The 25,972-nt window shown below is 42.1% G+C and overlaps 10 protein-coding genes across 13 annotated transcripts; 3 read left to right on the plus strand and 7 right to left on the minus strand.

Moving 5' to 3' along the window:
• Positions 1–266: 266 nt before the first annotated feature.
• M1BP (Motif 1 Binding Protein) lies at positions 267–2,397 on the plus strand. Its single transcript, XM_017071733.4, has 4 exons — positions 267–526; positions 596–1,305; positions 1,362–1,607; positions 2,088–2,397. The coding sequence occupies exons 1-4, from the start codon at positions 386–388 to the stop codon at positions 2,251–2,253; spliced, it is 1,263 nt and encodes a 420-aa protein (XP_016927222.1). The 5' UTR covers positions 267–385; the 3' UTR covers positions 2,254–2,397.
• Positions 2,398–2,443: 46 nt separating this feature from the next.
• ranshi lies at positions 2,444–3,850 on the plus strand. The gene is made up of 4 exons (XM_017071732.4): positions 2,444–2,658; positions 2,719–3,269; positions 3,328–3,573; positions 3,630–3,850. Exons 1-4 carry the CDS (start codon positions 2,539–2,541, stop codon positions 3,754–3,756), a joined length of 1,044 nt encoding a protein of 347 aa, XP_016927221.3. The 5' UTR covers positions 2,444–2,538; the 3' UTR covers positions 3,757–3,850.
• Positions 3,830–5,325, minus strand: LOC108007961 (transcription factor Ouib). The gene is made up of 4 exons (XM_017071731.4): positions 5,133–5,325; positions 4,527–5,074; positions 4,225–4,470; positions 3,830–4,167 (listed from the first exon to the last, which is right to left on the minus strand). The coding sequence occupies exons 1-4, from the start codon at positions 5,250–5,252 to the stop codon at positions 3,888–3,890; spliced, it is 1,194 nt and encodes a 397-aa protein (XP_016927220.3). The 5' UTR covers positions 5,253–5,325; the 3' UTR covers positions 3,830–3,887.
• A 397-nt stretch (positions 5,326–5,722) lies between these two features.
• ouib (ouija board) lies at positions 5,723–6,988 on the minus strand. The gene is made up of 3 exons (XM_017071718.4): positions 6,850–6,988; positions 6,282–6,793; positions 5,723–6,221 (listed from the first exon to the last, which is right to left on the minus strand). Exons 1-3 carry the CDS (start codon positions 6,967–6,969, stop codon positions 5,852–5,854), a joined length of 1,002 nt encoding a protein of 333 aa, XP_016927207.4. The 5' UTR covers positions 6,970–6,988; the 3' UTR covers positions 5,723–5,851.
• A 79-nt stretch (positions 6,989–7,067) lies between these two features.
• Positions 7,068–9,387, minus strand: nom (numerous disordered muscles). The gene is made up of 4 exons (XM_017071736.4): positions 9,190–9,387; positions 8,595–9,118; positions 8,181–8,429; positions 7,068–8,108 (listed from the first exon to the last, which is right to left on the minus strand). The coding sequence occupies exons 1-4, from the start codon at positions 9,307–9,309 to the stop codon at positions 7,883–7,885; spliced, it is 1,119 nt and encodes a 372-aa protein (XP_016927225.4). The 5' UTR covers positions 9,310–9,387; the 3' UTR covers positions 7,068–7,882.
• A 228-nt stretch (positions 9,388–9,615) lies between these two features.
• Positions 9,616–11,178, minus strand: LOC108007972 (uncharacterized). Its single transcript, XM_017071742.4, has 2 exons — positions 10,973–11,178; positions 9,616–10,911 (listed from the first exon to the last, which is right to left on the minus strand). Exons 1-2 carry the CDS (start codon positions 10,992–10,994, stop codon positions 9,752–9,754), a joined length of 1,182 nt encoding a protein of 393 aa, XP_016927231.4. The 5' UTR covers positions 10,995–11,178; the 3' UTR covers positions 9,616–9,751.
• Positions 11,179–12,245: 1,067 nt separating this feature from the next.
• LOC108007973 (transmembrane protein 216) lies at positions 12,246–13,506 on the minus strand. The gene is made up of 2 exons (XM_017071745.4): positions 13,048–13,506; positions 12,246–12,770 (listed from the first exon to the last, which is right to left on the minus strand). The coding sequence occupies exons 1-2, from the start codon at positions 13,301–13,303 to the stop codon at positions 12,577–12,579; spliced, it is 450 nt and encodes a 149-aa protein (XP_016927234.3). The 5' UTR covers positions 13,304–13,506; the 3' UTR covers positions 12,246–12,576.
• Positions 13,507–14,311: 805 nt separating this feature from the next.
• On the plus strand, positions 14,312–17,817 carry Cks85A (Cyclin-dependent kinase subunit 85A). Its single transcript, XM_017071751.4, has 3 exons — positions 14,312–14,463; positions 17,198–17,274; positions 17,345–17,817. The coding sequence occupies exons 2-3, from the start codon at positions 17,216–17,218 to the stop codon at positions 17,574–17,576; spliced, it is 291 nt and encodes a 96-aa protein (XP_016927240.1). The 5' UTR covers positions 14,312–14,463; positions 17,198–17,215; the 3' UTR covers positions 17,577–17,817.
• Positions 14,523–16,678, minus strand: TMEM216 (Transmembrane protein 216). 4 transcript variants are annotated; one of them, XM_036817049.3, is made up of 4 exons: positions 16,509–16,678; positions 16,340–16,430; positions 15,620–16,049; positions 14,523–14,947 (listed from the first exon to the last, which is right to left on the minus strand). In XM_036817049.3, exons 3-4 carry the CDS (start codon positions 15,834–15,836, stop codon positions 14,754–14,756), a joined length of 411 nt encoding a protein of 136 aa, XP_036672944.1. In that variant the 5' UTR covers positions 15,837–16,049; positions 16,340–16,430; positions 16,509–16,678; the 3' UTR covers positions 14,523–14,753. The 4 variants fall into 4 exon arrangements, with proteins under 4 accessions (XP_036672944.1, XP_036672943.1, XP_016927236.1 ...); XM_036817048.3 differs by having other exon boundaries at positions 15,620–16,057; positions 16,509–16,677; XM_017071747.4 differs by having other exon boundaries at positions 16,340–16,678.
• Positions 17,731–20,236, minus strand: LOC108007971 (sterol O-acyltransferase 1). The gene is made up of 2 exons (XM_017071741.4): positions 19,396–20,236; positions 17,731–18,870 (listed from the first exon to the last, which is right to left on the minus strand). Exons 1-2 carry the CDS (start codon positions 20,051–20,053, stop codon positions 17,837–17,839), a joined length of 1,692 nt encoding a protein of 563 aa, XP_016927230.3. The 5' UTR covers positions 20,054–20,236; the 3' UTR covers positions 17,731–17,836.
• Positions 20,237–25,972: the final 5,736 nt, after the last annotated feature.

The raw sequence follows: 25,972 nt of genomic DNA on the forward strand, positions 1-25,972 counted from the left end.
TTTGAATTCATAATTAAGTAAGAAACAATAAACATGCATAAGAATATATAATATTCATAAAACTACTAGTTAAAATGATACTTTGTGTTTATGCAAATCAAAAATTAAATATTTTTATTTTAAGTTAAGTTAAGCTAATATAAAATAAATTACTTAAATGTTGGAGTTAATGTAGGAAGTGCTGTTAAAGGAGATTTTTATCCCTTTATTAATTATTATCCCCCTCAACTCCGCCCCTGTTCTTGGGCTGCTTCGGGGCGAATGGCAAGATATAACAGCGGAACCACCATGTGAATGACAAATGCAGTTGACAAGCGACGCGTTTTATTTTTTGTGTTCACAATTGTCTTAAAAAGCGATTTAATTTTGGATTGCGATTAAAAAAATGTCCAAATCCGCGCTGAAACACCTAAAGAGCACCTGCCGCGTGTGCGGAAAGTACGCGAGCAACAAGCGATCGCCGAAGATATTCGAGCGGACCAACACAAAGATGATCGACAACATTGAGGCGCTCACAGGCCTTCGGGTAAATTTTCCACTGACCGACTTGTAGGGCTTTTATGGCTATAGATCTACTTTCTGGTGTTTCCCGCAGTTAGAGAACTACGGCTGCCTTCCGGATCAGATCTGCGAGTGCTGCAGCATTGAGCTGGCCGCCGCCATTAAGCTGAGGGAGCGCTGCCTCGCCGCCCAACGGGAGCTGCTCACGGGATTAACCGAGGAGCAGCTCCAGGGTATCTCGCCTTTTTACCGCGCTGCCGTCATGGGCGAAGATATTACCCAGACGGTGAAAAAGTACCAGACACCCGATGATGAGGAGGTCTACGCCACCTATCAGGAAATCGTTCTGGAGGAGCCCAAGGAGGAGATGGACGAGTCCAAGGTGGAGTACGAGAACGCTTACTTCGAGGTGGCCGAGGGCAATGCCGGCGAGGACGATGGGGCCTCATTGATTGAGGAGGCCGAGTACGAGTCTATTTTGGATGATACTGAGGAGCAGCAGCACATTGAACTGGACGAGGATACCGAGCTGATTGTGGGCGATGTCAACGATCAGTATGTCTACGATTCCGACGATGAGGTGGCCGTGCTGGACAACGTGTTGGATGACGAGTACGAGCACGAGAACATTGTGGTCAAGAAGTGCAATCTACCGCCGAAGCCCAAGGTTCGCTCGGATGATCCGCGTCGTCGTGGCACTGGGGGAGTGTACATCTGCGAGCAGTGCGGCAATCACATCAAGGGCCGCATGGCCTTTGAACTCCACTGTCGTCGTCATCGCGGCGACAAACAGTTTGGCTGCGAGTAAGTGAATCCCTTTCCCTCTTTGGGTACAGTCGGATTAAATGGTTTCCCCACAGGCTTTGCCAGTCGCGCTTCTGTACCACTTCCGAGCTAAAACGCCACATGCGCAAGCACACTGGGGAGCGTCCGTTTGCCTGCCAATACTGCGGACGATGCTTCACCGACTACACCACGCGGGTGAAGCACGAGCGCACCCACACCAACGAGCGCCCCTACGTCTGCGGCACCTGCGGCAAGGCCTTCACCACCGGCTACATCCTCAAGAACCACATGCTGATACATTCCGGCGAGCGGGCCTACAGGTAAGTTGGGGCTAACAACACAACTGCATACTGCCTAGAAATAATCAATTTAGATATTTTAAAGGAAAGTTAGAACATTTTTCCAGAAACTTAAGTGAAAAACTGTATTACATAAGGGCTTTTCTAGAAAAGGGTCTTGTTTAAATATTATTTGTATTTGTTTTATTAAAAAAAACTGTATTATAACTAAAATCTAGAAGTAAACTTACAGACTATGGGAAGTTGCGGACTCTAGATTGTGTATCATTCAAAGTTCTAATTATAGGGGGTATATAGGCGTTTTAACTTCACTTTTTTGTTTTAAAAATCATATATTATTATCAACAGATATATGTATTTTTAACACTTTCAGTAATAGAATAAATAAATATGTAGAAGAATACAGTTTCTAAGCTACTTTCCGATAAATTCCAGAACAGTCTGAAAAATGGCCCTTCAGCGCACTCCACAAACTGACCATAAATATAAATTCCTTTACAGGTGCGAACTGTGCGACAAGTCATTTATGCTGCCCACCCACCTGAGCACCCACTTCCGCTCTGGCGTCCACAAGCGGCACCTGGAGAAGGCCGAGATGAAGCAGGTCCTCGAGCAGGAGCAAAAGCGGGAACTTAAGGAGGAGGAGGAGGACAGTCTGCACATCTAAAACTGTCCCATTATTATATAGCAATTATTAGCGATTCAAGGACGACAATGGCGCACAGCCAAGGAGCATTTCTGCGAATTATGAAAACATACAAATTGTAATAGAACCTAATCTTGAATAATAAATCCAAGCTTCAAATCCCAAGTACAGTGCAATTATTTTAACCATCCTCCATTAAGCGCTTCCATGTGAATGGCAAAAGCAAGCAGCTGATTGAAACGAGCATAGCGTTGTTTACAATCACTTCCGAGGCATTCATTTTAAAAGTGTTTTAGCGGCTTGAAAATGGATCTTAAAGTATGTCGCACTTGTGGAAAAAGTACAAATACCGACGGATCACTAAATATATTTGAGGAGCGCAATCAAATCACTCTGGAGCACATCAAACTGATAACTGGGGCTTTGGTAAGAGGATGGTTATGATAGTATAGATCATCAATATTAACTTGAGTTCTTTACATTAAGTTGGAAAACTGTACCACTTTGCCCAATCTAATATGTTTGCCCTGTCAAACTCGAGTTAAACAAGGCATATCCTTTCGAGAACGCTGCTTGGAGGTGGAGAAGAAACTTCTCGAATCGCTGAACGAAGAAGTGTTAATGAAAACCTCTCCGGAATCTCCCAAACGGATTTCTGAGCCGGAGGAGCACCTGGAACAGTCACAAATCAGTATTGAAATCGAGCGAATGGATAATGTCTATATAGAAACCAGTGAAACGGCCTATCACAAGTTGGAAGACATCCTCAGTGAATCAGAAATCAATGATGATGCGAATAATGACGACGATATAGCTTACAGTGAAGTGGATTACCTTCTTTCCGAAAGCGATCAGGAGTTGGATAAAGTCCCAGACCTGCAAAACGCACCTGCAAGCGCCAAAACAAGAAAACGTCGAAAATTCTGCGACACCAATGGCACATTCGTCTGCGAGGAGTGCGGAAATCACATCAAAGGGAGGATAGCATTCATACTGCATTGTAAGCGACATCGCGGCGTCAAGGAGTTTGAGTGCGAGTAGGTGGTTCTTTTTCCTCTACTGTGGTTTAGTCTCATAGCTAATTCTCCTCCATAGATTTTGTGAGGATCGCTTCTGCACGCCGGCGGAACTGAAGCGCCACACTCGCAGGCACACCGGGGAGAAACCCTTCAAGTGTCGACACTGTTCCCGAAGCTTTTCAGACTACAGCACGCGGCTGAAGCACGAGCGGACCCACACAAATGAGCGCCCCTTTGCCTGCAAAGAGTGCAACAGTGCCTTTACAACAGCCTACATTCTGAAGAACCACATGCTGGTGCACACCGGAGAGCGGGCTTTCAAGTGAGCTGCCACTAAAAACAAAAATATAATTTATTAACCTACAATTCACTTTGCAGATGCAACCTCTGCGATAAGTCCTTCAGTCGCGATACACACCTCATCACTCACTATCGTTCAAATGCCCACAAACGAAACATGTTGAAGGAGAGCACTATAGATCAGGACTCGGAAGAATTCATTTAAGAAGCTCTTAAGTTTGATCTTTAACATAATGAAGATAACTATCTAATTAAGTTAATCACTATTAAGCTATAAATAAAATTGTATTAACACTATATTTGGCTTTTGAAGGTTGAGTTTGAGTCGTTAGTAATCTAATTTGTACTATAAATAAGAGAGGGTGTTCCCAGAGCTGCGAGACCGAGAGACTCATCCTGATCCTGCTCCGCGGGCAAAGGCACTTCTATCGTAAAGGCAACAGCCTCCGCTTCCGGCTGTTTTCCCGCCACAAATTTTTCCTCAGGTTGGGCTTGTGGCAGCTGAACTCCACTTGACTCTGTCTTTGCTTTCTCCACGTTGTGCTTGTGGGTATTGGAGCGGTAGTGAGTCTTTAAGTGGGTGGGTCGCGCAAAGGATCGATGGCAAAGCTCACATCTGTAATGGATTGGTTAAACTATCATTATACACTTTAGCAAAGTAGCATCTACTAACCTAAAGAGGCGCTCGCCCGTGTGGATGAGCATGTGGTTCTTGAGAATGTACGAGTTGGTGAAACTCTTGCCGCACTGGGCACAAACAAAGGGTCGGTCATTTGTGTGGGTCCGCTCGTGGCGCTGACGTCCGCTGTAGTTGACATAGGTGCGTTCGCAGAAGCGGCACTTGAACTTGCGAGCCCCGGTGTGCATCACCTGGTGTCCTTTCAGCTCGCCAGAGGATAGGAAGCGGGCGGGGCAAAGCCTGCAAGGGTTACAGTATGGAAAAAGAAGTAGAAGTATAACCACATTGTCTCTTACTCGCACTGGAAGGGCCGGATACCGCTGTGCTTGCGCAGGTGACGATCGAAGGAGGATTTTCCCGTGATGTTGTTCCCGCACTGATCGCAAAAGAAAACTGGGAGCGTAACCTTGGGACGCTTTTCACTTTTCCCGCATTTTTTGGATCCCCGACGTCGCGTTCTTTTTACCCTGACCGGTGAGGTGCGCCCATCTTCATCAGTAGAAGAGGACATCTCCTTGATGGCCAACTCCATGTCGGCCTCATTGCAGGAGTCCAGATGATCGATGCCATCGTCTTCCTCGTCGCCATTGCTCAAGTTCTCTAGCTTGATCATGATCTCCAGGGGACTGGGTGGACCGTTTGGATCGGGCTCTTCATTGCGTTGTCTTTGGGAGCGGGCACTACGACGAACAGAGGAGCGGGAGGTGGCTTCTCCGCTCCTGACCACCGATTCCTCGAAGATCTTCTGGCTGCTCAGGCAGCGATCCCGAAAGGATATGGCGATCTTCAGATCCGATTGACATGTTTCGCACATCCAGTCGGGTAGGTCGGGTTCACATTGGAGCTACCAAAAAGAAATGTCAATTTAAACGGGTAGTAATTAGCATTTTTCATGGACTTACCAGGACGCCGGTGAGCAAATTGATTTGTTGCAGCACTTTTCGAGCACCATTGTTAAATAGTTTCAGTGATTTCGAGTTATCCGTGCTGCTGGCGCACACGCGGCACACGTTTTTAAGCATTTTCCCAGATAATCCGAAAATAAATTAGTAAATTCCCAATTGTAAACATTGACAGCCACACAAAACGTACTTGTAATTCGCCACGAAGCACGCGCATTTTTGTTTACATCGGATATGTTGTGCAACACTGGCGCTAATACAACCGCCAAATAATAACGGTAGCTACTAGCTTAAAACAACATTTAAATATAGTATATATATTAGTTTCATTTGTTTTTTATTTTCACACGTTTTTTTGTTCAAAAAACAAAGTTATTTGATAGAAACTAACTTAACTCAATTTTTTAAAGATCAATTTTAAAATTAACCATAAAACTATGATATGCTATGATATAATATTATTTAGACCTAGGTTTTAAATTAACACTTTTTTAATTTATATTGTTGTATTACAAAAATCAATCGAAAATGAAACAATTAGAACACTTGTATTAAGTTAATAATTAAAATTTATGAGTAGAAACCAAAAATACTCTTAAAAAACATTTAAGATGTTATTATTAAAATCATAAGCGAAGTCCTTATAGATACCATATGATCCAAAAATGATAGCTCTTAACCTACTTCTTCATATGTGCAATCAAAAGATTTTCTTTTAGTTAATCCCTTCTTTTTAAGACACTTTTCTCCTTTGACTTTTCAATATTTTTTTGGTGCATTATTGATTCGAAGTGTGTTGTAAGATGCGCCTTTCTCTGGAAAGAGCGATTGCAAAGTTCGCACCGGAAGTTCCTCTCGCCCGTGTGGATAACCATGTGGTTCTTGAGGACATAGGCGGTGGTAAATTTCATGCCACACTTTTCGCACACATAGGGTCTCTCATTGGTGTGAGTCCTCTCGTGGGTCATCCGGCCCATGTAGCTGACGTACCTCTTCTCGCAGTAGCGACAGCCAAACGGTTGCTCTTTACTGTGGACGCGGAGGTGGGAACGTAGTTCGGCGGCTGTGAGAAACCTGGCCCGACACTCCCTGAAAAAGATACGAAATTAGCATATAAATCTACAATTTTAATCAGAAGGCGAGCCGTACTTGCAGCCAAATGGTCGTATTCCCGTGTGTTTTTTCATGTGCCGCTGGAAAATGGATTTCGATTTGGCATGAGTCCCGCACAGCTCGCATATGTAGATCTGATCATCGGTTTTGGGTTTGCTCGAAATTCTGAGAATCTTTTGGTGTGGTACCACGGCCTTATCTATTTCTTCTTTTGTGCTGCAGCAATCCGTTACAAATTCCAATTTCTCTAATTCCTCCGCTTCAGGTATCAGCACATTATCCGAGGGCTCTTCCTGAATCAGTATCTGAAACGTTTCTTCCAGCACTTTGTCATCATCGGGTTCCCTAAAAGTGCTGACCGTAGCATTATTTTCCGATTCGAGCTTCGGTTTTGCTTTGAAACTTTCCTCGTCTGATGAAGAATCTTCCTCGAAGGTCAGCCATTTTTGTTGGGTCTTAATGCACAACCTTCGGAATGCCAGTGCCGATCTGAGTTCCGACTGGCAGCAGCGACACATGAAACCAGGAGCATTGTCCAGTGGGCACAACTTTAATTTAAGCTTATTATTTATCTGCATTTTTAAACACCGTTTTGTAAACTCACCCTAAGGTCGGTTATCATATGCAAGTGCTTAAGATACTTTCGGTTGACCACGTCGAAGAGATTGAGACTCTTCTCACAGATCTTCTGCCTTCCGCACACTCTGCAGACGTTGTTTAGCATCTTGTTTCCTCAGCTCGACTGATTGAAATGCAATTGAATACTAAGCGTTTCATCTGAATAAAACAGCTGTGTCGTCACTTTAATGTATTCAATTCGGCTTATTGGGGGTTTGTAAAATGGGTTGAATCTTTATTGGAAAATGTAAAGTTTTCTTAAACATTATAGCAGTCTGATAAATCAGAAACTGTTTAAAAATTGTAAAAATTAAGTAAAATATTAAGTAAACTATCAATGGGCATTGTAATCAACATAAGTACCATCTAGAATCTATAGATGTGCAAGGTTATAATAATTAGAGATAGTATTGTTTACCTTTGAAGTCAAACAGATAAGCAGTAAAATGTTTTTGGGATAACACAAATAAATGGATGCACATAAACTGCTGCTACAAAAAAGTTTATCTTACTTTCTTATCTTCTACGTTCCGCCTCTGCGGGTTTTATATTTCTTATAACTCTTGGGTAATAATGAATAGTTTTTGTTTTTTAAGTTAAGACTTTTGGAAGACGTCGTGAATAAATTGAATTTCTGAATTTTTAAAAGCATTTAAGGTGTTTTCGACTTGTTGGATATGTTACGATGTGGTAACCATTAATGAGTGCCATTTTCAAAACTTTTTTGAGATTTAAATTTTTAAAATTCTTAAATCTAAAGATTAACATTAGGAATTATAAATGCATGTTTTGCCTGAGATTACAATTGATATTTGTGAGATTTTTGGCACTTTTGTGATATTTAAGAAGTTTGGAATGTTTGAGAAATATGATATGGCAACTAATAAGTATTTAATAACTACACGGTAGGAAAACTATAGCTGAAGATTTTCAGAGATGTAAAAAACTACTAATATTTTGAGCGCTAGATTTCATATGGTCCTTTGTAGATGTTTTCTTTTTTGGAATTTCTACCTGAGTTAAATTTCCTGACATAATATATCAAAATGTGACTGCACCAAACCTTCGTCGACAGGATTGGCGACTTGGGAGCTTTGGGACCAGCTTGAATAGGTATCACAACTGGCCACTGACATGGTTTCCGATGATGATGAAGCCAATTCTGAATTTAGTTTGTGCGTGTTGGAGTCGAGATGGGCCACCAGGTGTTTTTTTAAGCTGAACGACCGATCACAGACTTCGCAGCTGAAATAATATTAAATTAGAATGCTTTTTAGTAATGGCACAAAAATGTTGGTTAGTGTTTAAGACCCTTACCCGAACTTCTTAACAATGCTGTGCGACTCCATGTGGGCCATCAAGATGCAGGTCCTTGTGAAGGACTTGCCGCACTGGTCGCAAACAAAGTTTCGTTCGTTGGTGTGTACCCTCTCGTGCTTTTTTCGGCCAGCCATGGAGAAGTAACGACGTTCGCAGTAGCGACATTGAAACGGAGGCTCAACGGTGTGATTGGTGAGATTGTGGGCCTTCAGTTCACTGGCTGCCAAAAAGCCCCTTGGGCACTCCCTGAAAGCATGGTCGTATAAGTAGCATTTAATAATAATCATTTAAGGAAAATATAAAGAATTTTGTAAGTATAACTATTAGCTGGGCTAAATATAATTATGTTAATTATAATTGATTAATACAAATATTAAGAAAACAGTGATAATTCTGGATAGATTCACTTACTTGCAGGGAAAGGGTACTTTTCCGGTGTGTTCATACTGGTGCCTATCCAAGGATGATTTGTTGTTCTTAATGACTCCACAAGTGACGCACTTGTAGATTTTAATATTTGGTATTTCGTTATCTAAATCCAAAAGCTCCTCGTCATCATCTTTTGCATCTATTTCCTCCAGGTTTTTATCGCATTCCGCGGTTTCTGATTCTGTGGAGATATCCACAGGTTGGTCAAACTCATCATCACCACCTGTTGCTTCCACTGAGGGTTTATTATCGGTCGGAACGACAATGTCCACGGTTTCTACGGGCAGTGTGGATTGCTTCTTTCGTCGTTGGTATTTTCTCTTGGGAACAAGAGGTTTCGGTTTCTCCTTCGGTTGCACCTCCATTTTGTCCAGCTCCTTGGCCTCCTCCACCGGCATCCATTTTTTCTGCTGCAAGATGCACTGCCTGCGGAACATCATGGCCGAATTGAGGTCCGTCTGGCAGCAGAAACACAACATGTCCGGCGCATTGGGGATCTGCTGAAGCTGTTCCAAGAAAAGGGCAACGCTAATCAGAAAATTTCGAGATCTAATTATATTTATGGGCAAAACCTTACGCGAATTCCGGTGATTAGTTCGATGCGGCGTAGGGTGCCCTGTCTTCCGGAACTGAAGAGCTGCACGGCTTTGGGGCATAGCCTGCTCCTGCCGCAAATTCGGCACACATTTATTAACATCTCACGTTACGTTTCTTATTCAAAACAAATAAAATGAAAAATGGTTGGGGCCAAAAGGCCATTCACCGCCAAAGGCATGCACCGTCAGTGTTAAAAAACGAACAAAGGTGATCGTTTAAATTTAAATTGGGCGCCAACTTTTGAGATTCTAATTGGAAAACATTTCTACTATAGTTTTCAATTTAATTAGTTAATTAAGATAATATTCGCTATAAACTTTTATATTTAAAAGTGGTATTGTATTAATTAAGGATTTTTAAAAGACTACTGAGATCAATCTTGAAATAATAAAAAAACATTTTTGGGTTGTGTAGTTTAGTGTGAAATAATTTTGATTTATTTTGGGTGAGAGTTTTGAACTACTGCGGCCAGGGCAATTGCGAACTATTTTGGAAACCATAAATTTAATGCCGAAATGGAGTCCCGGTGAAAGGAGTAAGTACTAAGCATTGGAGCAGTCGTTGTCCTCGTACGCCTTGATCATGTTGTCTTTGATCTGCAGGTCCTTGTGGAACAGGATCTCGTTGTGTAGCGCTTCCTCGCGCTCTCGGGCTATCTTCAGCTCCAGGAGATCGAGGCGCCGTCTCTCGATCATGACGCGATAGCGATGGAGTTCCTGCTGTCGCTGCCGGAAAGTGGGAAGGGTGGTGGTGCCCGCACTGCCGCTACTGGCACTGGAGCACTTGTTGCCCCCCGCTGCTGGGGATGATCCGCCCTTCGTCCCGACGGCCACCTTGCTCACCGCTGTGCGACGCCTAACCGGGGATGTGCTCCGCCGCGTCGCCTCCATGAACGAGGAGATGGTGGGCGCCGAGACATGGACGCTGATCAGTTCACTGCGCGGACGGGGTCCTGGCTCCTGGTCCTGGACGGGACTGTTTTTGGGGACTTCCAGCTCGCCGGAGCAGCATGAATCCGTGTCGTTGGCTATCGACAGACGCCTTCGGTGGGCGAACCGAGGCGCCACCTCGCGCACCACGCACGTCTGCTGCGGCGGCAGGCTGAAGGACTCCAGCTGAAGGTCCGATACCAGTTTGCAGGGCGCCGATTCCCGGGTCGAGCTCGGGCATCGCTCAGGGGCCAGTTCCTTGCTCCGCTTGTGCTTCAGCGACTCGTGGGAGGGCTTGTAGCGCAATGCCAGGCTAGGCTTTGCGGTAAGAACGATATCCGCCGGATCCTCCTGCTCCACTCCGGCTGTCCTCTTTTCGCCCTGCTCCCGCTTATGGATTCCGTCGAAGAGTCGCCGCCAGTAGATGATCGCTCGTTCCTTGGGACTGATCTCCTTCACTTCTGGCAGAGAGGTGGCCGATGTTTGGGGATTGGCACTCCAGGACGGCTCCCGATGGCCAACCGACTTTTTGCCCTCTTCAATGCTGCTAGCTTCCTTTTTCTCAAGATCGCGGACTAGCAGCAGCCAGTTCTCAGTGGCTGTGCGTTTCTTGGCGGGCACATCGGTGACCTGGCTTCGGTTCTGCTGGTCGAGCTGGCTGCGCGCTGGAATGCGGCGATAGTTGACCAGGGAATCGAAGGTTTCCTCCTCCTCGCTGAGCTTCCACATGACGCGGCGACTGTTGCTGGACATGGACTGACCAAAGGCCTCATCTGCAAAAGGAATAATCAAATTAATATTTCACTTAAGGCAGCTTCTTTTACTAAAACTCACCCGACTTGTGGCTTCTATCCATGGAGATTACTTGAATTTTCCGTTGAACGAATCAACTTCTCCGGTCTCTTATAATTGCCACAGGCCTGCAGCAGTTCTGGTTTCGAATTTTAAGAGAAAACTAATTTGGAAGACCTGTCTGTGTGTAGCTGAAATATATCTGAAATTTTGTCAACACGAAATAAAATACACCTATCACACATACTCCAAAAGATCGTACTGAACCCGTAGCCTACTAACAACAGATGCTGGTTCATTGGTTTTGATCTTTAATTGGTACTTTCATCGAGTGTATAAATCTCTTAAGTTTTGGGTTTTTCTTTGTTTATTAACTATCCGTTTTACACGCGCTTTAAAAGTATGTTAACATTTTGCGTTTAACGAAATTACATAAATATTATACAGGTAAATTATTCAACATAGGATGTGGCTTTGGTTTTGTTCCAGCTTCCAGCGGTTTTCTTTAATTAAAATTGTCGGTTTGTTTTTTATTAAAAGCATGAGATTTGTGGACTGTTGAGAGTTTTGTGATCGACTTGTGCGCTAATTTGCTATGAAACCACAAAAAGGTCTTACAAATTATACACAATCTTCGGTGTAGCTTACAAAATGTTTGTGAACATTAGTGACTAGCATTAGTGGAGCTGAATTTGGGGCTCCAATCCTCGATTCCTTTCAGGCGGGGATAATTGAGCGTGATTTATCGGGGGTTTCAGTTGCCAATAGGCAGAATTAGTGAGAAGAATTTCGCAAGGACTTTGCGGCACTATAATGGAGGGTTTTTGCCTAGTTTTTAACACTCTAAAAATGTTTAATATGATTTAGCTAATTTGTTTTTCTTTCTGCTTTCTTGTAAACGTTTTCCCACTTGGGCTTGCTTTGTTTTTAGTACCGTCTTGAACATGTTATTTACGCTATATGCTAGTTTTATATAAAGTATTTTCATTAAAGTACACACATGGTCTAGACTTTAGCTGGGCTTCATTTTGTTTTGTTCTCCTTTTGAATATTGGTATGAACTACTAACTGCTTCGCTGAGTGGTAATGAATTATTTTGATGTCCCCTCAGCGATCTTAAGCACAATTCACATGGTTCGGTTTTTGACTAGATTTTCTGAGATATTCTATTTTGTTTTTTTTTTACAATTCTTTTAAGGATTCGAGCTATCTGTGAACTATTATAAATTATTTCCACACATTAAATTTGTTTTGGGTGTTTTTCAATATTTTTTACAAAAAAATTGTCATCTTAAAAATGTGAAAATTATTCAAGTTTAAGTTTTTGCTTGTTGTCTTATATTGGTTCCAATTGATGCTTAAATGTTAACAATTTTTGTATATAAAACCGTTAAATATATGTATATAAGAGTGTGTGTATGTTATCATAAACCTTACTATACATAAGTATTAATATGCTACATATGTTTTTTTTGTTTCTGTTTGGTTTCCTCCTCGGCCATGAGCAATTCAGCTGCCTCCTGTTTCCAATTTATCCCCACTACATTTCATTACACCTCATCCTATTCATTTTCGATCTTGTATATTGCTAAACTTTCGCATGTATATTTGTTGTTGCTGGTTGGCTGATGTTGCTGTCTATGTGGCTAATCATAAGTTACTGGACGACACAGCGAGAAAACGAAGACGATGGCATACCACACCTCGGTCAGGTAGAGGGCGATCTGCAGCGTGCACAGGCAGTACTCCAGGCGCAGTCGGTAGGTCTGCAGGAGCAGCAGATAGGAGACGCCCACGAAGCACGGTGCGGTCATGAAAACCGACAGTATGGCTGTCCAACCTGGGATGAAAAGAGGGGAAGCTGTGAGATATTCATAGCAAATCGGTTGCATATTAATATGAAAAAGTTAACTATCGAAATGAATTATGGGGTCTTTTAGTACCTAAAGTGAAATGAAATGTTCATATTTATTCTTATATCTCAGATTTAGAATTCATTCTGATTTCGTTTAAAGACATTAATTAACCGCATCTGCGTCAAATGATAACACCCCCTGCACTAGTATTGTTTAAGTTAATCCTAAAATTAGATTGACAGGCGGGTGGGAGCTTCCTACCTCGATCGGCCAGCGAACTCGCGCGTCCCATTATCAGCCTAATCGTTTCGAAGACAATGAAGCTAATCATCACCCCCGTGTCCAGAGCCAAAGTGTGTCCCGTGTAGCTGAGATTGATGGCCTTCAGGAGGCCCATGGCCATCTCGCAACAGGCGAACATGCCGAAGTAGAACGAGTTGAGGTAGATCAACACCTCGTAGTTCATGCTGGGATTCGGCTTCTTCGGCACGAGCGGCGGCGGTCGCTTGGGCGGCATCTTTCCGCCGGCTTAGCACCTCCTCCTCCCTCTGTAAGTGTTCCTGGCTGCTGTTCCTCCTGTTACCCCTTGATGTCTACGGCAAATTGGCCCGAATCGATCTCCCGGATCGCTCACAAGGCGGCGTTGCTCACGTTGGGCACTGTATTTATAGACTGACCATAATAATAACGCGGACCTGCCGTGCGGCTCGCTTGGCCAATGCAGCGGCATCGGCATCGGCGGTCTCACGGTTTGTCGCTGCGAAATGTGCTGTTTATTTGAATAATGTGCTGCTGGTCGTTGTCGCCTTTTATTTGTTTTCTCTGCTCGGTGTTTTGGTCAGCATTGACCGGCGGATGGCCTGCCCAGAAATGTGGGAGAATGATTTCATTGGCCATGACAGCGTTATTAGCAAAAATGTCATTAAAATTCTCCAGGCGGACGAATCCCTCGGGCAAGGAACTGCCCTAAAATGTTTCCCTACAATTATTTGTGAGCCGAATGTCATCGTAGGCATTGGCAGACCACATTCTTTAGAACAATAGGAACCCAATAAACATTTTAAAATACTCATGAAAATAACATAGATGTTGGCTCAAATTATAAAAAGTTCCTCACGTAGCGTTTATCAAAATGATGCCGCGAATTCTTCAGTACCTAATATTTATTTTAAAAGCATTCATAGGGATACATCAACTGTCTCCCAAAGCACTCTCCTTTTAATTCTACAGAGTATGACTAGCCAAAACCGAACCGAGAGCTCACTGACAACAAACAGCCCTCTCATCTGGCCATTCTAGACAGCCTAACGTATCCGCAGTGGCCCGTGTATATTACATTCAAATTAGAAGTGTACATTGCACCTAGGGGACAGCAGCGGTGTTGCACGAGCATGCAGTTCGCATATAATTTTAGACCATCAGAGCCGTATAAAAATACCAAAACCGAGCGAGTCCGAGGAGCAACTGCGCCAGCAGGGAGGCAACGCCACAAAGGCCGGACAAAAGAATGCAACCAAGAAATGCAAATTAAATGCAGCTTTGCTTTTGATAGAATCGGACGCGTCGTGTTTCGTTGCGATGTGATGCCCGTGGTCGCGAATGATCTGTGCGGGTTATATAAGTTGATAAAGGTTCACGTACCTTGGTGAAAATCCTCCTCACGATGCCACCCAATGGGTATGTTTCGGCTCTAAAATGTGGGTGTTTTAAGTGACTCCTAAAGCGGTCTAGTGTAGTTTGTTGTGTGCGGTGGCTTAGTTTGCATCAAAGTGGCTCAGTTTTGTGGCCTTTGCGAATCGCTTGATGTGAAAGTGCCAAAGGAAAGTGTCTCGTCTTCGTCGTAGTCGTCGCTCGGCTGTGGATGCTCCTCCTTCTCGGTCTCCTCCAGGTGGGAGTGTTAGTGCTGGCTTGGTCTTGATCTCGATCTTGGTCGTTGACGTGGCGGCGGCAACGTGGTTTATCAACTGCTAGGTGTATGTCACGGGGCGACACATTGTACAAATGAATATGCTGGCGTAGACTAGTTCAGCACCTTGTAGGGTGATCATTAAGGCACTCAGAATAATTTCGAGTTTGAGAACAAAGGTTTGAAAACAACACAAGTAGATAACAATAGCAAGACTGGGCAGTGTTAATATTACGGATGCGGTTGCTTGCCAGCCTGTAATGAGAAAAAAAGAGGGATAATGTAAACTAAATTTGTACAGAAAATAATCGTATTTAATTCGCCCCAGTTAGAAAATGATTAGCGTTCGCTTTGTTTATAATTAAGTTGGTTCGCGGCTGTCATTGAAATATTTACTGTTTGAATCGATATTTCATGTCCTGCCGAATTAGACTGATTAAATGGTCTTAATTATTATTCAACTTTTTTTAAATTTAAATTTAAATTCTTCATTGGAAGTGAAATGATTTTATATATACAGCAGGGGAATATGATTTATGGCATCAATACTTAGAGCCCCAATTGGTTTTGAAATTTATTTTTCAGCAATAGATGCTGAGGTGGCTCATTCCGATAAATCGCTTTGATAGATTTCCATCGAATATTGCTTAATGTGCCAGAAGGGCGCCTTCCCCCTGCCGCCCTAAAACGAGCGTAAACTCATCCGGGGTGATGACCATAATTACGCATACGCCGTGTGGAATACATATACGTATATGTACGCCCAAACGTTTATGGGTTATGGCCTCAGTGGGAAGGGGCTGGGAATGGGAATGGGAATTGGTATGGGGATGGTGACCGGGCAAACAAATAATTTCGCCATGTCATCATCACTGCCGGTGGTTTTAACCATCCCTTCCATGCAGTACAATGAACTATTGGACTCACCACGATCGCTGAGACTGCTCTTGCGGCCGAAGACGATGCGCAGGGTCTCGATGATGCACAGGGAGAGCAGGATACTGATCTCCCGGGACAACGCGTTCTCGCCGTAGTTCAGATTGATCGCCTTTAGAACGCCCACGCCCACCTCGAAGGCGGCGTACATGCCGAAGTAGAACGAGTTCAGATACATGAGTATCTCATAGATGAGGCTGGCGTTCATGGTGGCTGCTACTCCAAAATCGAGTCCGTATCCGTGTCCTCCTCCGTTGCTCCCAGTTTCTCAAGGCGGCAGGTGCGTCGCCTCCAACTGGTTGGATGTCACCTGGGCAGTTTGGAGCAGCTCCTCCAGCTTCTCCACAGGCAGCAGCAGCAGGTGTTTTGGCTTCCTTACGCCAGCATTTGGGACCTTTGGGTGGTATTGGGTTGTGGGTGCCTGATAGACTGAAAGAGTTTAGCTAATTGCGGTCTGCTCACATGTACATATCTACAGTCAAACTTGCCTAGATAGAACTTTCTTACAAAACGGATACACTGAAAAATCTCTAAGAACTTCTTCTAATACATACATATCTATAATATATATATATTTATTAAATATAGTTCATACTATTTTGGAACATTGGAAACGTTTTCAAATTACTCAGTGAAACTCATGGTCTTTTTCTGTTGCCAACTGTTGGTTCTACTTTTGGAAGTTTGACTGTATTTACTTATCACCCTCACCTCTTCCAATGCTTCCTCTTCTCCTCCCTTTCCTTTACTTCGCCTCTGCTCTTCCTCTAGCTGCTCCGCCGTTGCTTCTGTTGTTGTTTTTCTGGATGATGTCCCGTTGTCATGGGAGTATGTATAATGTAATATTCGCAGGCGACAACTCTATGCTAATATTAAGTACATGCGTTCACGTTTATTTATACGCGTGTGCGTTGTTGTTGTCCGCTGGCCAGGCTGGTTGTTGTTGGTTTGTTGGTGAGAGAAGAGACGAGTGGCACATAGAGGGGCTTATATAAAAACTCTGCCCATCGGAACCTCCCCGCGCTGCTCCACGCACAAGCACAAGTGTGGCCATGGCCGAGTAACGGACAAATCGGCACTTTCAATTGGAGAAGTGCGAGGGGTGAGCGTTTCCAGGCAAGCGTGTTTTGGTCACACTGGAAGTGTAAACATAACTCGTTGATTTCATAAAATTTACCCACTTTTCAGTTTAGAATTGTAACCAATCTGTACAGGGAAACTATCTGTAATCATTCAAAGCATATTTTCTTATAACAATCCTGTTAAGCGTTTGTTTCTGTGGCAGTTTTGCAGTCAAAAATGTTGTAATTTTAAAGTATTATTAACAGAATTAGAATTCTTGTATACCTCAGCCACTGATAATGGTAAATTTAAATTGCCCGCCAAATATGCTGTCGGATTGACAGCTAGTAACCCAAACGATTACTTTATATTCGATAACTTTAGAATCGAACGCATTCTGATACCGAGTATGACTATCGGTTTCGATATGTACTATCGCCTGCACTAGAAACGGTCACTCTAAAAAGACTAAAAACTAAATTAAGTTAAAAACTTTATTTACCTCAGGTTTCCTGTGTTTTTGCAATGCCGGCCGATCAAATCCAGTACTCGGAGAAGTACTTCGACGATAACTTTGAATACCGGTAAGTGGCACATGCATTTCAACGACAGCGCAGTGTTTGTTTATCTTTAAACTGGAATCCCCCCTCGCAGGCACGTAATACTTCCCCAGGACTTGGCCAAACATGTGCCCAAGGCGCACCTGATGACCGAGACGGAGTGGCGCAATCTGGGCGTGCAGCAGAGTCCTGGCTGGGTGCACTACATGGTGCACGCCCCGGAGCCCCATGTGATTCTGTTCCGACGCAAACGCATTCCGGCCGAGGACGCTCCACAGGTAGCTGCCGCCAACGCGGCCCAGGCCATTGCGAATCTGTGCGGTTAGGCCCGGCCATCCATCCCATCACTACACACTTCCAAGGACTCTAACCAATGCTCACGCAGTATTTCATAAGTTAGCATCAGAGAAACTGATGTAAAATCAATACCCATAGCTTTAAGAGCAGTTCAGCTGGCAAGTTCAAAGACACGAAACGACATGGAGACAACGTTTCTGTTAATTTCATTAAGTTTATATACCTAAAATACAAATCGAAGCGTACGCCCTGTGTACAGACAGTTAATAAGTAGTTATTAATTAATTGACTAATTGTAGCAGCGCCACACCGCCGGCAGCAGGCGATCCGTCCAGCTCTCAGGTGGACTCAGGTTGCAGTTCTTTAAAGCGTAGTGCTCCATGGCGTACAGTGAGACCAAGCTGGCACTGCCCATGATCAGCGAGAACCACAGGAAGATGTTGCCCATCACTTTGGGCGCACTCCGCATGAGGAAGACCAGGGCAACTCCCACTACGCCGAAAAAGAAGAACATCACTGGGAAGAACATTTGCAGGGCAAAGCCAAGGACCTGCTCATGCACTGCGGCGGAGATCATGAACACGGCAAGCGAGGCGGCCACCTTGGAGCCCCGGAAGACATGATTGTACATATCCTTGTACACGTACTCGTACAGCCAGTCGTGCACGACTACATTCCAGTTCCTGTAGTACGCATCGTACGTGTGCGACGTCCACCAGTCCTTGTAGAACATTCGATCGCCGAAGCGCAGCAGCTCCGCCGTGAAGTTGAGCCACGAGTGCAGGATCAGGTAGAAGCCGCACAGGAAGATTACCGAACTGGGCAGCATCATGCCGAACAGCTTGAGGATCAGCTGCGAGGGGCCCATGGGCTCCAGACCATACTGTGCAAAGTGCTCGTGTATGTGCCGCTCGTGGATGAAGGCGTAGAGGAAGGCTATGGCCACCACCTCCAAGAAGCGATTCAGGGCGAACTTCCAGCGGATGTGGGAGGTGCGTGGATAGCTATCACGGTAGATGAGCGTGGGGGCAAACAGGAAGTAAGTGTAACAGCTCAGTGTCGGCACGAAGGGTCGTCCCGTTGCCTCCTTCTCCTCCTCCACGTCCTCTTTCTTGGCATTACCACCTAAAACCCGCTCTGCATTGTACCGCACAAATGCGTGCATCTTCATCAGCAGGCGAGTGCTTTCCAGCAAAAGTACGCAGGCACTAACGAATGGCAGGTTGAACTTCAGGCAGAGGGAGGTGGACACAAAGCAAAACACCAGCTGGGAGCTAATGTACATGATTAGGCAGCTGTGCGACCAAAAGCGCCGAAGGGCACCTGCAAGATAGATAAAGTTTTTACATAAAATGGTGTTATTTAGAACTAGATAAAAAATGAATAGAAGTAGATAGTAACCTCTCCATTACTTTATAAATAGATACATTTTAGTCTTAAAAGTCAGGTATAAATTTTAAATATATAAAGCCACCATTTGACAAAGAAAAACACTTAAAAAACATTGTACAACTTTGATGTGATGACTAATTCTTAACACGCTTTTCCTTTGTTATAAGCTGAGTCGTCACAATTTCTTGGCTAAGTGCGTCAAAAATACTTTGAATTGCTTAAAAGGCTTATATTATAAGCACGCCTTTATGAGGCTGAAATAGTTAATATTTTAACAATGGATATGCATTTTAAATGTGCCTCTGAATGGAGTTAAATTTGACTACAATTCATTTTAATAATTTAATCTAACTAATGATAGTAAACTTTTATAATCTTTTTAAAGAAAGCATTTGTTCTAGAAATTAATAGAGGCTTAGAAGTTCAACTGCATTTCAATTGAATTATCCTACTTACTGTGCGGTTTCAGCTTGTGCCTGACCAGAGCCCATCCGCGAAAGGCGAAGTAGAGGGCCAGGACGAAGACGTGCTCCAGCATCCAAACGCCCGCTACCCAGTGCAGCCTTCGGAGTCCTCCCCGGATGGTGTTCAGCCCCAGATCGATCCGCCCCTCCACGAAGTAGTCGTGGCAGATCACGTTGAGCAGGAACATAACCAGAATAATGTAGAAGATGTGGTAGATGGTGCGCATGTGCTCCACCTGCAGCAGAGCTGTGAGGTACGATTCCCGGGCAACGAAGACTTTTTCGGGCAGCTGTCGCTGTCGCTGTTTTTGGCCGGATTTTTGGGCTTGGAGCGGTGGCCTTGGACTTGTGCCATTTGCATGACCATTTGGCGAGTCGGTGACGTCCGCGGGAGCTTTGCTGGTCACGCGATTGTGCCAAGTACTCTTCCGATCCGATCTCTCGAAGTTGGGGAACTCGTGGGCCCGCAGCTCCCGCTGTCTCAGATCCTGAAGCACATCCTCCACCATGCAGGACAGCCGCTGCTCGAAGTCGGTCAGCATGTTGGACTGGAACTTCTCCAGTTTGTCCTGCACAAAGTTGAGGTCAGGCAGCCTGGGCTGCGCATGCTCCTGGTGCTCGTCTCGTTTTTCCTGTCTTTCCGACGCCATGACTGAAGTTAATATAAATTAGTCCCTTGTTTCAGGGTGTTAGTCTTGGCCACCTAGTGGAATTTATAGCCGCGTTTCTCAATAAGAGCGACTGCCCCCGGCGACGCCAGTTTGCACAATACTCGACTGCGTTGTTTTCAAATCTGCGATGATAACGGCGCTCGGCTGACTTGTCACAAGGGGCGTTGATTAAGGGGGGTCAGTATGATCGTTGAAATCATTTTATAAATATATTAATCTATTTATTTTAATTTTACACTAAGAGCAATTTGAAGTATCCCAATATTTTAAAACTAATCAATGTAAAAACATAACGATTTTATATATCATGGAAATAATTACTTGATTTAAATTTAAAAATGTATTTTTAAAAATGCAGCGAATTACAATATTTTGTAAACAAATTTACAATTGTTTTTATTTGACAAAATTTAAATTGATCAAAAATTATGACTTGAATCATGAATTATAAATTTATAGTTATATTTAACTAAAAATATTATTTGCATCGTGATTTCAATGGGTACATTTTGGACTATTTTGAACTATTCTCAAAAGAAATCATATTATTATACAGCTTTGTAAAAGATTAATAGAAATACAAAACAAATTTTTAACTACAACATTTATGTATACTAATAACTTTGTAATTTATTTATAAAATGTTTAATATTATATGGATAACATTTGGGCTGGCTTAAGGAATTACATGGGTCTCCAAAGAATACTTTTTGAGTTTAGACTACGTCTCTGACTTTTGCTCTCTTAAGCACTCTCTTTGTTTGATCGAGCCTCCCTCTCGAATGCCCGCGACATTGGGACGGGGGCTGAGACCTAGTGTTAAGATTAATACAAGTGTAATTGAAATACATTTGGTTTAATATCTCGCACTTTGAGCAAAACGACTAGCTGTCAACGGCACTTTAATCAGTCTATTCTACGCCTCAAGTGCCGATAAGCCCTCTGCTGTCCATTGGCCTCGTGGTTTTCTGGGCAGGCGAGTGCACATGCACTTGATTGTTTACAATGATGCTGACCCGATTGCTTGGAGCCCGGTGCATTGCGCACAGTGGGGTCAGCACTGTGGAACTAATCTTAATAAAAATTGAATTTTTTTCAGTTTTGTTGTTAATCTTTTTTGGCATCCCCTCAGTAAATTAAATTTAAATTTAATTAGGAACTTAATATAGGAACTTCTTCACTTTTAAAAAATGTATTTAATATAATAAAAAAAGATATATATAATATTTGTTCTTCACTTATAAAAAATGTGTCTGATATAAAAATAATAATATATATAAGAACCAACACCTCCATTATTTGAATTCTTAGCTAAAAGAATGCCATAAAAAGTACTTTTATAACGTAGAGTTGTCCGAAAACATGTCTATCAAAGTTCATGCGTCTATTGATAGGGGATAATAAAACTATTAAGATTAAGAAGGTTTTGTAATCATATTGTGGTTAAGCGCGCCTGTTATCGTGATGTACTTACAGAAATAATCTAAGTTGATTTGTTGCCCAATTTATAAAGGCGCACTACTTTAGAAATTATCTATGAAATATTAAACATAACTATTTGCACAACAATGAATGAATTGAAATTTCTCAAGATATTATCAGAGGCTTATAACTATTTTGTTTCGTCATTAGCTTATCTTACAGCTCACTTCTTAATAAAGTTTTCAAAAAGTTATATAACTATACATAGTATGCAATTATTATAACAATTTAAAAGCTGTATCAAACTTAAGAGGAAATGCAATGATATAACTATTGTTTGCTACCTGTGTCAAATTCAGGATACATATAATGTTTCGCACATGCCAGCAAAGGAATATTAAGTCAACTAAAGTCCAACATAACATAACATACATTTAAATGCTTAGTTTTGTTGGCTGCCTGTGGTGAATGCATTGAATCATTGAAAATGGTTTCCTAATATTTTCAAACAAATACTTAACTTGTGTGTAAATTATGAAATTTTTAATTAACGCATTTTTCAAAGCCAAAAAAATTGCAGCAAAAATGGTAGATAGTTTTGCAGCATCCAATATGGCCCAAATTGCGAAATGCCATGTGTGTGTGTGTTGGTGTCCGTATGTTTGTGTATTTTGGTGTATTTTTGGCATATTTAATTGCAAATATTTACGAGAGTGTAAGTTTATGCATATGTATATGTGTACGAGTGGAATAAAAACAAATACACCAGCACAAACATAGTGTTTTGATAGCGAAAAATGAGCCGAAATTAAGGCTCACGGCCATGAGTCCTGCGGTTCGCAGGATGCAAGCGGTGTGCGTGTGGGTGTGCTGGAAATAATATTAATACTGTGCAGACGCAATAACCAAAAATATTTATTATTTATGCGAAATAAACAGCAGCGGCAAGAAAAACTCAACGCACATACCCATAAACCAAATATGAAATTAATGCAAAAATGACAACAGCAGCCAGTGGCTAGAGCCGTGGCCCGACCAAAGAAAAAATAACAGCCAAAAATGGAGAGTGTAATATATATGAAAATAGGAATAATAAAAGCTGCGCCAGTACCAGGACACTCGTAAAGCACAGGGACCCAAAGCGGGGCGAATCCAAGTCGAGTCGCAGCGTATTCATAAACATGCCGCCCGAAGGCGGCCATTACGGAGCAACCGAACCAAGCCAAACGGACGGGAGATGGAGATCCTTTGGCCGGGATAGGAGACAAACGTACACATAAAAAGACATTTTTATTGCCCCCCAAAACCGAAGAGTCGGGGCCAGCACAAAAAAGAGGGAGAAGCAAAAAAGGCCACAAAAATAATATGCGACCGCATAAAAATCTATATAATTCATAAACCCGCACTCAGGATAGTGCTGGCACTATAGCCTTTTTCTGAAGGTCGCTTGGCTTTAAGAACTTTCCACATCTCAATAGGATACATTCATTTATAAATTCAGGAGAAAAATATCTAACTATTTTATTAATCAATTGGAGAGATATATTACTATAGCATTCACTTATAAAAACAAAATTCTGACTGTTTCATTCTTAAAATTATTATAATTGCGGCTTTTAAAATTTTCTTTAATGATGATATCAGTGGCGAATCCAGAATTTGGACCAAATCAAAAATTTGGAAAAATATTGGGGGGATCTATCCCGATATCCCTCATGGATCTGTTCATGGATGATATTGTATTTAAATTTTTAAAGATGTATACGATTACAGTAGGTAGAAACTGGAAAATTATTGAGAATACATATTTTAATAGAATTTTTAAAGGGGTAAATCTACAAAATGTATTGATCAAATCCCGTAAAAAATAATACTACTTTTAAAATTAGAGTATAGTAAATAATTTTTAGTTAAAGTTATGAAAATGAGCTATCTATCTTAAATGGACGGAATATTACCTATGTTATGTACATATACATACATATGTTAAATATCGAGCAATACAAAAAAATGTAACTTAAAATATTTTAATTCCATAACTTATCCCCTTTTGTATTACCAAATGTTTGTGGTAATAGATTTGTTATAAAAAAAGGTGCTGGATATTGTATCAAAAATAATGATATATGGGTATTTTGGAATAGATCGGCGTCATCACTGCCTCGAAGAGTTGGTGGAAAGTGGGGAGTGGAGAGTAGAGAGTGGAGAGTGGAGAAAGGAGAGCGGCGACCGGAGACCGGACACGGGAAAGCAAACACGTACGGCGCTCTGTGGCGGCCATATTGGGTCATAAAAAGCACTCACACACACTCGCGCACTCTCGCCGACACACACACACACACACACACACACGCACACACAGTGAAAGCAGCATAAAAGCCTGGCCACAAACCAAAAGCAGGGCAACAACAGCAACAATAACGAAGGAAAAAAGTGACAGCAGCAGCAGAAAAAAACTTTATGATGCTGCCTGCGCAAAAGTTTTGTGAAGCAGAAACATATAAAAAATGTTGCATATTTTTGGGCATGTGGGAAAAGGGGCGGCCAAAAGTGGGTGGCGTGGGGTGGTGGGGCGATTGGGTGTGCTTGTGTATGTGCCTGTTTTGTCATTTCCGTTATTTGTCGTTGTGTTGTTGGTTTATAGGCACAGAGTTCTATGTGTCCCGAAATGAAACAAAAGCAGCAACAACAACAACAAAGCAAAAAAGCTCACACAAATTAGAAATGGCGCATTTTTGTAATTTGGTAAAAAGGCCCATAAAACGCAGTCAAAATGCTGGCAAATTGTGCCATGCTCCATGATTAGAGGTTCAACGAAAGTCCTATCCACCTATACGATAACAGATTGCTTTAAAGGAAACACTAAAATGATTTATATCCTTTTGGGATTTTGGTAAAAATGAAAGTCTTAACTGGGACTTTCTATTATAACCAATACAAAAGTTATATAATATGTATATTTAAAGAGGACTTGATGAAAGGTATTTTTAAGAAACATCTGTTCTATAAAAGTCTTTTTATCAGTTTATAATCTGTAATTTATGAGTGTTATAATAAAATTTAAAAATTTATTAAACATGATATGGTATTATAATTTTATGTTATTGGTTTTAAATGTGTAAAATTTATAATTAATCAGTATTACCATAGAATGTAGCATTTTTTTATAAATTATACACAGAGATACCATAGTATTAGATAGATATAAGACATAGTAATTACAGAAATATTCCATTCCTTAGATTATTAGCAAAATAGGCATGACTTCTATGATGAAAGTGGATTATTTTGTAATCAAATATAAATCTTGCCATAACCAATGACCCAGAGATATTTTACTGCCCGTTCGTAATGCACTAACCAATCCCCAATTTCCGCAGCAACATATCCTCGCAGCTTCATTGCCCTCACGTCCAGACCAAGGGAATCCGACCATATGGATGCGAACCGAGAACCAGAACCCAGAACTCAGAACCCATAACCCAGTACCCAAAACCCTCTGCAGTACCGAACCCTGGCCATTTCCTGTAGCTTTTTCGGCCGGCCACGTTATTAGCGTCTAGCACATGGCTCCGCATCGTATTCTGTATTTTTGGGGGGCGTTCGAACGGGGGGCGTGGCCGATGGCACACGTTTGCAAAATAAACTAAAGCTGCTGCGCCTGCCAGCCGAATGGACTTTTGTTGACCCGTCCGCCCGCACAGAGGACTCATAAAAATATGCTTGAAATTGGTTTGGCCGGAAAAAAGGAAAGAAAGAAAGAAAGGCGGTAAAAATTGGGGGGGGGGGGGGTTTGAAAGGGGGTCCGTGAAAAAGAAAGAACGCTTAGCAATATTTAATGTCGCCAACGATGTCAACGGAGCGAAATCGAGGGGAAATGGGGAAAACTGGGAAGGAACATGGCGACTGCGTTCGCTTTTGATTGTTTTGCAAACAAAGCGAAAAAATCTCTTAGAATCAACCATCCAGTAATACTCAGAAAAATTGGTCTTATATTTTGAAACTTGGTTCCTCAAGAAAAAAGAAATATTAATAAATCTAGTTAGAAAATCGGGAAAAGTGAAAGTAAACTTATCTATAAGGATTGAACTTAAGCCATCTTATAATTATAGACTATATTTAAGATCAGTTTTCGGTATTTTCAAACAGGCTTTACTTGGCTTACTAAATTATACCAAAAAAGATACATTGTTCCTATATGTTGAACATTGTTTCCACCAAAAGAAGAGATATTAATAAATCTGTGCTAGTAAATCATGGAAGGTAAAAGTAAGCTTATCGATAAGGATGGAACTTAACCCACCTTATAATTATTTACTATATTGTAGATCAGTCTTCAAATACTCTTCAACTGGCTTTCTAAAAGATACCAAAAATGGTACATAATGTAATTCAGATGTTTAGAAAAACTTTCTTTTAAAGTGTATGGCCATCGCACAACAACCCATCCACACACACACACACTCAAATAAATAC

Source organism: Drosophila suzukii, chromosome 3 (genome assembly GCF_043229965.1).
Source record: "Drosophila suzukii chromosome 3, CBGP_Dsuzu_IsoJpt1.0, whole genome shotgun sequence".
Lineage (NCBI taxonomy): Eukaryota > Metazoa > Arthropoda > Insecta > Diptera > Drosophilidae > Drosophila > Drosophila suzukii.

Bases quoted from the DNA above. Each gene is read 5' to 3' on its own strand.
- M1BP (XM_017071733.4), top strand. From the start codon at position 386: ATGTCCAAATCCGCGCTGAAACACCTAAAGAGCACCTGCCGCGTGTGC. The intron at 527-595 runs GTAAATTTTCCA...TGTTTCCCGCAG, and splicing joins AGGCGCTCACAGGCCTTCGG to TTAGAGAACTACGGCTGCCT. The intron at 1,306-1,361 runs GTAAGTGAATCC...GTTTCCCCACAG, and splicing joins GACAAACAGTTTGGCTGCGA to GCTTTGCCAGTCGCGCTTCT.
- ranshi (XM_017071732.4), top strand. From the start codon at position 2,539: ATGGATCTTAAAGTATGTCGCACTTGTGGAAAAAGTACAAATACCGAC. The intron at 3,270-3,327 runs GTAGGTGGTTCT...TCTCCTCCATAG, and splicing joins GTCAAGGAGTTTGAGTGCGA to ATTTTGTGAGGATCGCTTCT. The intron at 3,574-3,629 runs GTGAGCTGCCAC...TTCACTTTGCAG, and splicing joins ACCGGAGAGCGGGCTTTCAA to ATGCAACCTCTGCGATAAGT.
- LOC108007961 (XM_017071731.4), bottom strand. From the start codon at position 5,252: ATGCTTAAAAACGTGTGCCGCGTGTGCGCCAGCAGCACGGATAACTCG. The intron at 5,075-5,132 runs GTAAGTCCATGA...TCTTTTTGGTAG, and splicing joins ATTTGCTCACCGGCGTCCTG to CTCCAATGTGAACCCGACCT. The intron at 4,168-4,224 runs GTTAGTAGATGC...AATCCATTACAG, and splicing joins ACGGGCGAGCGCCTCTTTAG to ATGTGAGCTTTGCCATCGAT.
- ouib (XM_017071718.4), bottom strand. From the start codon at position 6,969: ATGCTAAACAACGTCTGCAGAGTGTGCGGAAGGCAGAAGATCTGTGAG. The intron at 6,794-6,849 runs GTGAGTTTACAA...CTTAAATTAAAG, and splicing joins ATATGATAACCGACCTTAGG to TTGTGCCCACTGGACAATGC. The intron at 6,222-6,281 runs GTACGGCTCGCC...TATCTTTTTCAG, and splicing joins ATACGACCATTTGGCTGCAA to GGAGTGTCGGGCCAGGTTTC.
- nom (XM_017071736.4), bottom strand. From the start codon at position 9,309: ATGTTAATAAATGTGTGCCGAATTTGCGGCAGGAGCAGGCTATGCCCC. The intron at 9,119-9,189 runs GTAAGGTTTTGC...TTCTTGGAACAG, and splicing joins AACTAATCACCGGAATTCGC to CTTCAGCAGATCCCCAATGC. The intron at 8,430-8,594 runs GTAAGTGAATCT...CCATGCTTTCAG, and splicing joins AAAGTACCCTTTCCCTGCAA to GGAGTGCCCAAGGGGCTTTT.
- LOC108007972 (XM_017071742.4), bottom strand. From the start codon at position 10,994: ATGGATAGAAGCCACAAGTCGG. The intron at 10,912-10,972 runs GTGAGTTTTAGT...TTCCTTTTGCAG, and splicing joins GGATAGAAGCCACAAGTCGG to ATGAGGCCTTTGGTCAGTCC.
- LOC108007973 (XM_017071745.4), bottom strand. From the start codon at position 13,303: ATGCCGCCCAAGCGACCGCCGCCGCTCGTGCCGAAGAAGCCGAATCCC. The intron at 12,771-13,047 runs GTAGGAAGCTCC...TTTTCATCCCAG, and splicing joins GAGTTCGCTGGCCGATCGAG to GTTGGACAGCCATACTGTCG.
- TMEM216 (XM_036817049.3), bottom strand. From the start codon at position 15,836: ATGAACGCCAGCCTCATCTATGAGATACTCATGTATCTGAACTCGTTC. The intron at 14,948-15,619 runs GTGAGTCCAATA...TTCTCATTACAG, and splicing joins GAGCAGTCTCAGCGATCGTG to GCTGGCAAGCAACCGCATCC.
- Cks85A (XM_017071751.4), top strand. From the start codon at position 17,216: ATGCCGGCCGATCAAATCCAGTACTCGGAGAAGTACTTCGACGATAAC. The intron at 17,275-17,344 runs GTAAGTGGCACA...CCCCCCTCGCAG, and splicing joins GACGATAACTTTGAATACCG to GCACGTAATACTTCCCCAGG.
- LOC108007971 (XM_017071741.4), bottom strand. From the start codon at position 20,053: ATGGCGTCGGAAAGACAGGAAAAACGAGACGAGCACCAGGAGCATGCG. The intron at 18,871-19,395 runs GTAAGTAGGATA...TCTATCTTGCAG, and splicing joins GCACAAGCTGAAACCGCACA to GTGCCCTTCGGCGCTTTTGG.